At 40.5% G+C, this 10370-nt stretch overlaps 1 protein-coding gene across 1 annotated transcript; it reads right to left on the reverse strand.

Moving 5' to 3' along the window:
• Positions 1 to 9253: 9253 nt before the first annotated feature.
• On the reverse strand, positions 9254 to 10066 carry LOC116010848. Its single transcript, XM_031250347.1, has one exon. The coding sequence runs from the start codon at positions 10064 to 10066 to the stop codon at positions 9254 to 9256; it is 813 nt and encodes a 270-aa protein (XP_031106207.1).
• Between the last annotated feature and the right edge of the window lie 304 nt (positions 10067 to 10370).

Genomic DNA, 10370 nt, shown 5'->3' on the forward strand with positions numbered 1-10370 from the left:
CTCGAAGGGGTCCTCATCGCTTTTAAATGAAGAACAACGAGAGGTAGAAGTAGAGCAGCGAGATGTAGGAGTAGAGGTTACCTCGTTGTCAATGGCCATTAGGCATTGATTCTCCTCTTCCTCGGTGTATAAGCAGATGAGCCCCCTCTCATCCTCTGAGCTGCTGCTGCTTTTGCTGGAGCTCGACGTCTCGGACTCCTCGATTGTCCTCTCGAATTCTTCAGCAACAAGCGCCTTCCTGCGCTGATACATCTTTGATGATCCTTTGAAGCCACCTTGTGTTGGCTTCTCCCTGGATTCCTCTATTCTCTTGGAATCCTTGCCTTCTTGGCCCTGATGTTTGCTTACTGGTGGGTAAGGGCATTCGGCCTTGAAATGTCCCGGTCTTCTACAGTTGTAGCATAGACCCTGATTTTCCTCCTCCGTCCATCTGGATGGATATCTCTCATTTTTCTTTCTTGAGGGGGAAGGTGAACTTTTGTTGCTCTCCTGGTTCATCTTCATGTATTTCCTGAACTTTCTCACAAAGAGAGCAAACTGTTCGTCAGACATAACATTCATAGGATTAGAGTCTGACCTTGAAGATGTGGATGGTTGCTCAGCAACAAGTGCTACGTTTCGTCGATCCACAATGTCCTCATCTCTTGGGAACATCTCGAACTCGAAGGCTTTGAGATCCCGGAAGAGTTTGTCTGTTGTGGTTTCCTTCAGATCTCGGTGATCTCTCATCGTGATCACCTTTACTTCCCACTCCTTAGTGAGGCCACGTAAGACCTTCAGATTCAGCTCCTTTTGTGGGATCTCCTTTTCAAGGTCACTGATCTCGGTTGTGAGCTTCATGAACCGAGACTCCATGCTGTCGATGCTCTCTCCTGGCTTCATCTTGAAGTCTTCGAACTTCTTCATGGCCACGGTGAGCTTGTTTTCCTTTTCCTGTTCGTCACCTTCACCAATTAACATCAAAGTATCCCATACCTCTTTTGCCGTTTTGCACTTCCTCACTTTTGGGAAGATGGTTTCGTCTATAGCTCTGAAGAGAATATCCTTGGCAATATTGTCCAGGTTGTTTCTCTTCCTATCATCACTGGTCCATTCTTCCCTAGGTTTTGGGATGTACTTTGGTGTTTCTTGGGTTTGAACTGCAGCAGTATTAACCATTAGGATCTTGACTGGTCCAGAAGTTATAACCTCGGCCATCTCATCATGGAGGGCTGATAAGTACGCAAGCATGCGTGTTTTCCAGTCGTCAAACCTGCTAAGATCAAAGAGAAGATGTCTCGACAACATGCTGTCCATATTGAAAAAAATCTCGTGCTTTGAAAATATTTAGGAAGATTTTTCAAAGAAGGATCTCTAGGCAATATAAACAAAGGTTTATATCGATCAGAGAACTCGCTCTGATACCAATTGTTGGTCCCAAGGGGATGGGGTACAAGTCTAGAGGGGGGGTGAATAGACTTGTATAAGATTTTGCAAATCTTTTCGACCTCTCGTGTGTATTGAACTTAGGATGTTTAGGTTCGATACCTCACGAGGTGAAGACAAAGTTTTATGCGCAGCGGAAATGTTATCCCCTTTTAGTTAGCACGAGTAGTTAGTTCGAGAGGTGCGTTTATATGCAGTGCAATCGAGAGGTTAGCGAGAGATAAAAACAGAAAGTAAATGCAAGAGAGATTTTTAAGTGGTTCGGCCAACCCGCCTACGTCCACTCTTCTTCCAGAAACTCCCTGGAAGGATTGCACTAAAAACTTCCCTTATTTAGTACAATATCGAGCGCTTGAGCTTTGATCACGAAGCTCGCCTCAAGCCTCAGGTTTTTCGCCCCGCTTCCAGTTACTCCACCTCTCGAGCACTTGACCTTTGATCACCAAGCCCGCGTCAAGCCTCAGGTTTCTTTCGCTCGGACAGCAGCCAGGTTACTCCGCCTCTCCTCAGGTTTTTCTCCCCGCTTCCAGTTACTCCACCTCTCGAGCACTTGACCTTTGATCACCAAGCCCGCGTCAAGCCTCAGGTTTCTTTCGCTCGGACAGCAGCCAGGTTACTCCGCCTCTCCTCAGGTTTTTCTCCCCGCTTCCAGTTACTCCACCTCTCGAGCACTTGACCTTTGATCACCAAGCCCGCGTCAAGCCTCAGGTTTCTTTCGCTCGGACAGCAGCCAGGATACTCCACCTCCCTTGCTTAATCCAAAGCAAGACGTTGTTGATAGTCACAGTTGAATGTAACAATCTCCAATCTGACCACAAGCTATCGTTGAATCAACTTTGATGTAGAACAGCTTTGGTCACCTTCTGGATGTATGACAGTTTAGCTTTGTAACTCTCTTCGAACACTAAGATGTGTTCTCTCGCTGTATTGAATATCAGGATGATATTCCAAGTTAAGCACTTTGCACTGGAACGTTTTTATCAGACACCTCTTGTTAACCTCTTGACCTCTTTCACAACCCCTTTTTTTTCTGTGTCTTTACGTCCTTATATATGAGAGTAGAAGAATAGTTCCGTTGGAGGGAAAACTATTCCGTTTGAAATTGGTCTCCCACGCCGAACATGGGTCTTTGCACAATTTCAGCATTTTTCATGGAGTAGTGGTCTTGTAACTTGAGCCTTTTGTTTTGTAGTGAATATTCCATATTCCACTTTCTTGAGTCCATGCTTCACTTGCTTCTTTTGGATAAAGTTTCTCTTTTTATGTTCCCATCATTCCTTGTTTGGGGAATCTGACCACTTCAGGATTGGTGCACTTCTTGACCGTTTGTGGTGGAGGTCTGACGTGTCATCCACTTCCGTCCATTTGAAACCTCCCGCTCAGCACCTCTTCAATATTTTATCTCCATGATATTCTTCTTCTCCAAACTTAGAGTATTTTATCTGCATATGTTGGCTAACATTCAGCCTCTTGGAGAAGTGCCGGTTTATCGAGACCATAAAAGATGTCTCGACCACTTGATGTTTCAATCCCATGTATCGAGAGGTCTATCTCTCGAATATTCTTTACGTCTCGAACTCGATAGGTATATCGAGAGGTCCTTACCTCTCGAACTTGGCTTGTGTCTCGAGACTTAGTTGATGTCTCGTAGACCCTTATTCCTCCAGAGTTGTCTCGTGCCTGCTTCTGATCTATCTGTTTGCTTACAACACGAAAACTTCTAAGTTGTTCAAACAAGTTTACCTTAAGCTTAAATATTTCCCGAGTTGAGCTCAAATTACCCGGTTGTATTTTCGCTCTTAGTTTACTTATCGAACTTACATTGTTTTGCCTATGTATCGAGACTTGGGGATTCTTACTTAACAGTTGGTATCATCAAAACCTATTACATGATGTTCCTAACAAGAACTTGTATAAAGATTATGGAAACAACATGATGCAAGGTATATTCCTAAAGATAAACACTTACCCAAGCCTTATCATTCCTAAAAGAGCAAACTTGGTCTTGGATCTTGAAGAAGAAAGTGTAGGATTTACTTAGGGTTCTTTAGAAGTGGAAAGAATAGGATGAAATGTATTTGCAGGAGGATGAAAAGGGAAATAGGGTTGTAAGTACAAGGCTTTTATATTAGTAGGGAAAGATCATTACATATATTATGTATGTATCAACTAGGGTAAGACATGAAATAATGGGCCCTTATAAAATGGGTCTCACATTATGTATTATACTACTAGTTTGTAGGAAATTAATCATTCAAGAATAAATATATATGTATATTGGGCCATTATATACATATTCTTACTTATAAGAATTGTAAGGATCCAATTTAAATAAATCCGTTACAAGAATTAAATCGAGAATTGGGCCTTCTGAATAAAATAATTAATTCCGGGTTCAAGAATTATATATACATATATATCAATTGGAAAGACTAAGCCCAATTAAATCAAATAAATCACCCGGCGGAAACGATTGCCGGTCTCAAGGTTTGAACGAATTTTCGGGGTGTTACAGTATATCTTCTAGTCCCTTTTGAAAGAAGGATGGTTGTTCAATGCTTAGTATAACATTCTTATTCTTTGTGTTAATGAAAGATCTTTTTGGGTGTTAAAATTAAAAAGATTAGTCCAAGCCCAGGAAACACTTTTAAAGTGTGGAAAGGTGCTCCTTGTTAATTAATTCTTTGACCCAACTCTTTCTCCACTGCTCTTCATGGCGACATCGAGGACGATGTCATCTTTTAAAGTGTGGAAAGGATGTCTTGCATAAGATGAGTAATCTGTTGAGTTGATAAGGTGTTAGGATAAAAGAGTGTATTGTTTTCTGCACTATCTAGGAAGACTCTTACTTTTATGCTAAAACAAATGTTTGAAATATGGTCTGGAAGCTATCTGTGACACACACCACCATAAAAAATTTGAAAATTCTGTATGATTGCATGTCTTTCGTCTTCTATTTTAGTGGGACCATAGTCAAGGATCGCTCGAAGTGGGAGTGTGTACCCCCTAGGCTTTAGAAAGATAAAAACTGCGAAGCCCGGAAACGAACTAAATCTAGCAGGACATGGGGCAAAAGGAGAGCTTTCAAGTTAGCTTTGAGTGAAAATAATCCCTACTCCCTAGAAAGAGGCATAAGGGGTTGACATGGTGAAACGTGAATAAAGGCTTTCAAAAAGGCCACTCCTAGAGATAAAATCCGAGGAAAGCTTTCTCGCTAGGACGTGTTCAACCATAGTCTTCGAATGCTATATCTGAAGCCGGTTGTCCACTTAAAAATGTTCCTAGGAGAAGAGAAAAATGAGAGGAGGTGAGCCACCTCGCTAGGATTCGGGCACCCATTGCACTACCTTCGAAAAAGCATGGATCTCAATGTGAAGTCGGATAGCCCGATGACGTTATCCTAGGAAGTGAGAAAATAGAGCGATCACCCAAGGTCATTACGACACTTGACACCCATCCAACTCACAACAGTGGATAACTATAAAGGGAAGCAGCTTTCTGTTGGCCGTCACTTCGTTGACAACGTTTTAAGAGAATTCGGTTGTTTGAATGAAGTAAATAGGCTTCTTAGGCACCCACAGCTCCGCTATCTGTTTGAGTGGAGAGGACCCACCTATGCGCCTGTCACTTATGAATTTTTGGCAACCTTGGAAATTAGAAGGGAAGTCAACAATGCAAGAGAGTCTATTTCATTCACTCTTTTCGGCAACCACTACTATATGTTTGTCAACACTTTGGGTGTTACACTCAGTTTCCGTGATACAGTGAGCGTGTCCATGCCATATCTCAGAGATTTCAAGGAGGATTTTGATTCAGACGCAGTTGCTAGACAATATTGGAGAAGCATCACAAACAATGCCCCATACAACTCTTCAAACTTGAAGGCAAAACTCATCACCCGCAATGCTCTGAAGGCTATCAGATTAGCCTTTGCTATAAATCTCTCAGGCAGAACCACAAATCGCAACAAGGTATACAAACAGGATCTATTCTACATGTGGTGCATGGAGAATGATGTTGGCATCAACATGGGCGTTCAAGCTAGAAAGTGGCTCCAGACCCAGCAAACGCCTAAGGTTCAGACTGTGTTTATTGGACCTTTTGTTACTAAACTGTGCATCGGGTTGGGCCTATTGGATCGGTTGATGGGAGACAGATCTGAAGGTTGCACAATTTCTTTCTCCGTGGGTGAGTTCTTTGCCGCAGAATTAAAGCTTGGAGGTGATGATGCACCTGATCTAGAGGCTTCTGATGAGGATGATGATGAGGACGAGGAAGAAAATGAGGAGGAAGATGTTGCACAGGAGCAAGGCCCTATTCCAATGGATTGGGACACGACGCAAAACATTCATATACAGCTCCATGAGGAGCAAATGAACTTTTGGCGTGAGCAGCATACATGGCAAGAAGGCCACTTCACATCCATCTCTGCGAGACAGGATGTCCACACCGAAGACCTCAACCGCATGAGACGGGCGGTGGAGGAAAATGATAGGAGAATTGCCGCTCTTGAAGCAAGATTCGACAGGCAATTCCATCCCTTCGGTGATGACTGATGCCCTCCATCGATTTTTCTCGATCCTGACCTAATTGACATTTGATACTGAGCTCCTTGACAGTGGTTACTATGGTTGCTAGCCCCATCTGAACAGTAGGATCCCTATACGCGGGGTTCCGACTTTTATTTCCTTTATTTCTTTACTTCGCTTTACTTATCTTTATTGCTTTATGTTATTTAATTTTCAACTGCTTTACTTTTCTGCATTTCTATTCGAATAATTCTACTTATTTATATTCTTTAGTAACTAAGTTTTTGTTATTTTTATTGCTTTTATATTTCTATCAGCTTATAATAATTGAATAGTACTCCGAAAACCCTTTTGTATGTTATGTCTCCATTTCTTATAGAGCATTTATAACGGGAGCAGGCCTATACTGGAAGCTAAAGTGTGGAAAGAGGGATGCATACTTGGTTTATCCTCTTATCCTTTTTCTAATTTTAAGCCCCGTTTTGATCTTTAAAGTGTGAGAATATTTTCTTTATAGCTATGTGTATGAGTATATGTAATACCCCGAAATTTTTTCTTCAAAAAACAAAAAAAGGGGGAGTTTAAATTTTATTTTAGTGGCATGCTCAAGTTATGATTCATAGATATTCAGAATAATTTTTGCTAGTTAAAATAGTTGTTAATAAGCTGCGATCGTACGTACCGGTCAAGAACCGTAAGAATTTTAGGAGTTGGTGTTCGGACCCGATAGTCCTAGGAAATGGATTATTAGACACCATATTATTATTCTTGAATTTCCTATTTAATTAAATTAGCCCATAAGCAGTGAAAAATTTATTTTGATCGTACATCGCTAAATTTCGCGGTGTACCGAACCTAGCCCAATTTTGAGTTTCAGTCTAGGATAAATTTTTGGTTTCAAAAATTATTGACTTAAATTAGTTTCTACCGAGAATTCATCTGTTTTAATCCCGATCAGTCTAGGTAAGATATTTTTCAAGATCAAACCATAGGAAAGTGACACTTGTCTCAATTATTTACCACATGTTGGTGTGGACTAGTCAACCAAGTGAGATCAAATTATAAAGCCATTTTTTCCCCTTTCTTCTTCATTTGGACAAAAATTGCAAGGAGAAGAGAGAGAGAGAGAGATCATCTTTTTCCTCCATTAAAGCTTCACCTTCCATAGCCAAAGTTTCTTCACAAGTCTCAAGCTTTTCGGTAAAACTTTAATTTTATTCGGTAGAAAGCTTTATTTTCCTTCCTAGACCTTGAATCTAAGCTTAGTTTCTTAATATTTGTTGTTATGATGTTAATTTTTCTCCTAGGGTTTTGAGTAAAAATTGGGGAAAAAGTCCAAGATTTGCTTCTACGGTGTTAGTAAACTTTCTCGAGGTAAGGAATCCCTTAAGTAGGTTAAGGTCACTTGAAATTGGATAATTGATTTTTGGTTGAAATATGGTGAGATCTAGGTGGAAATATTGTGTACATGATTGTATGTATAGTATATATGAAATTGTATTTTGCATAATATATAGGAATAAATTGTTGTGTTGAGGAGATGTGGTAGTTAATATGCCTAAATATCTAAATTAGAGATGTTAGGTGTATTATATATTATATGTATGTACGTATAAGTATGGTATATATATATATATATATATATATATATATATATATACATACGTGTGATGTATGTATATGTAAAATCGTGTATATGTGCGTATATGGGTATAAATACATGCTCAATGAGTATGTATGTATAATTAAAATAGAATGTTGTATTAAGTATATATACATATATGTGATATATATGTTAACCTTGTATATCTATACGTATGGGTATTGTGGAAATTATACTATGTATATGGGTAGTATGGGAACTTTTATGTGAGTATGCTAAATTGTGCGAGGCGTTATGTTGATTGCCTAAATACATATATGAAGTATTATGCACTTATGTGATGTGATAATGGAATAATGTGGGATAGTTACACTTTATTACCCCGGTGTATGGTAATTAGTGTATTATCAAAATGTTTTGAGAAATAAACCTTTTGGACAAAGTTAAGAGTGTTGAATGTTTTCAAGTTGGAACTTGGTTTTGTGGAATATGTCCAAAAAGTAATTTTTGACTCAAGGAAGATGAGGAAGAAGGAAAATTGTTTTCAAACCCTTAGTTTCTAGTAAAGTTGAGGAGGACCTTGATTAGCCTTCGGGTGGCTTAAAGTGACCTTGTCCAAGGTTGTTATATTTAGTATGATCATTCATACGGAAGGAGTGAAGTCTATTCGCCGGGTACTATATAACTCGTTTGGATGAGGTATTCCTGCGAGGGTGTGCACACTTAAAGTATAGTTACTCTAGAAAGTCTGGGTAGGTGTCGTTTCTATGGACCTAGTAGGGCCAGCTAGGGACCATTTTAACGAACCTTACGTCCAGGGCATCAGTGTTAGACCGGGTGATGACCACTAAACCCGAGTTCGATGATCCAAGTGGTCAAGAGAGGGAGTCAAGAGAATACTCCAAAGGCCTCACGCTTTCTACAAAGAAACTAAGTGGAGAATTTCGTATGAAAATGTAGTTACTCTGTAGCTATGCTAAAGAGAGATGTGACGATTGTTTAAGCAAGAAAGGGTGTTGATGAATCCTATTTGAGAAAAAGTTAGTGGAATTTCCCTATGAGGAAGCTTTTCAAGTACAGAGTGGTGATTTAAATGCGAAGTTCATAAAATCTTTCCACTACTTGATTCCATGCTTAAATGTTTAGTGATGCGTTGAGTAATGTGTTTCTTGTTAAGCAATCCCTTATCCAAAGATTTTCTATTGTATTCCATTCTTGATTATTACTTGTGCAAGCTATACTTGATAACCTATTTGTAGGTTAAGTGTCAATGAGGAGAATGGTAATAAAGGTTTTGTTTAAATATACCTGTTTTGTAAACCTTTATTTAATTTTGGGTGACCCATGGATCCCTTACTTAGCTGTCGCGGTAACTGCACTTCAATGTGTTTTTATTTAACAGATGTCATCTAGTGTGGGCTCCTGGAGCCCGATGAGCTCAGGGAGCTCATCTGAGTTTACATTCCCGACTATGGACTATGATGACTACACCCAGTTTTTGATAGGCGAAGACCCCTATGTTCCTAGCTACGCTCCTGATCCTCCTGCTCCTCCTTCTCCGCAGTATAGCCCTCCCCCAGCTTATCCATCTACACCCTATGGCATTCCGGTTCGCAACTGGCAACCGACTTTTCTGGATCATGCCCAAGCTAGGCACGGGTTTTACCCTATAGAGGTGTTAGAGGGGAGTGATCCCCTAGAGTTCGTTGTCTTCTATCCCTATCCGTGGGACCCCAATCCTTCGGAGTATTGGGATGAGTGGTCTATGGTGATCACTCCTTGCTACTTTTTGGATCATCTCTAGTTTTACCCTATTGGTGATCACCCCAATCCTTCCTAGATTCACCTTCTTGTTTACTGCCGAGAACCTCTGTGGTTTATTATCAGCCTTTCTTTTGCTTCGGCCGTAAACCTCCTGCTGATCCAGATACACCTGATAATGATCCGAGGCTCTATCATATGCTTCTTTCAAAGTAGAGCACATAAACGGCGCGATCATTCCTCTTATGCTCCAGTCCAATCCCCGAACAAACCTTCTTGCCTTGCTTGCCTCGTCAGGTACAATTTCCTGAGCAAAACGCATTAGTTCCACATATTGATCATGGTATTCTTGAATTGTTGTTCCCTTCTGTTTCAGTCGAAGAAACTCATCGCATTTAATCCCTTTTATGCGCTCGGTATAAAATTGCCCCCTCAATTCCACTTTGAACTCTTCCCAGCCAAACTCTGGGTCTTGTAGTAGATCAGGTCCAACTGTTGACCACCAGTTGTCAGCAGCTTTCGTCAAGTAGTACACTGCAGAAGGCACTCGCTGATTCGCAGGACAATTCACTGCGTTAAGTAACTTGTCAAACGTCCGAATCCACTCTTCTAAGATCACCGGGTCTTTTTCCCCGGCGTAGTATGGCGGTTGCCGGTTTGCTATAGACTTAGCGATATCGACTCGTGGCTGTCCCTGAGTCTGGTTCTGAACTTGCTGAGCCATCATGAACTCAGCCATTCGCTCCATTGCTTGGGCCATGCGGTCTATCGCCGAAATATTATCGTCGTTACCAACGGGTATATTACGTCGCGGTGGCATTCTCACTGAATGACAATTTCAAGTTAGCGTCTTTACATAGGATTCTCTAAAAGTTAACTAGTTAAACAATTAGTATAGCAACTTAGATATTACTCAAGTTCTATACTGTACTTCCTAACATTTTCTTAAACTTACCCATTAAGTAAGGGCTTCAATCACAGCATAATGATAATCAACACATTATGCTAACAACTTATAATAATCCTAAGCAAGGATTAACACATGTAGAAAA

This window comes from Ipomoea triloba, chromosome 2, assembly GCF_003576645.1.
Source record: "Ipomoea triloba cultivar NCNSP0323 chromosome 2, ASM357664v1".
NCBI classification, from domain to species: domain Eukaryota; kingdom Viridiplantae; phylum Streptophyta; class Magnoliopsida; order Solanales; family Convolvulaceae; genus Ipomoea; species Ipomoea triloba.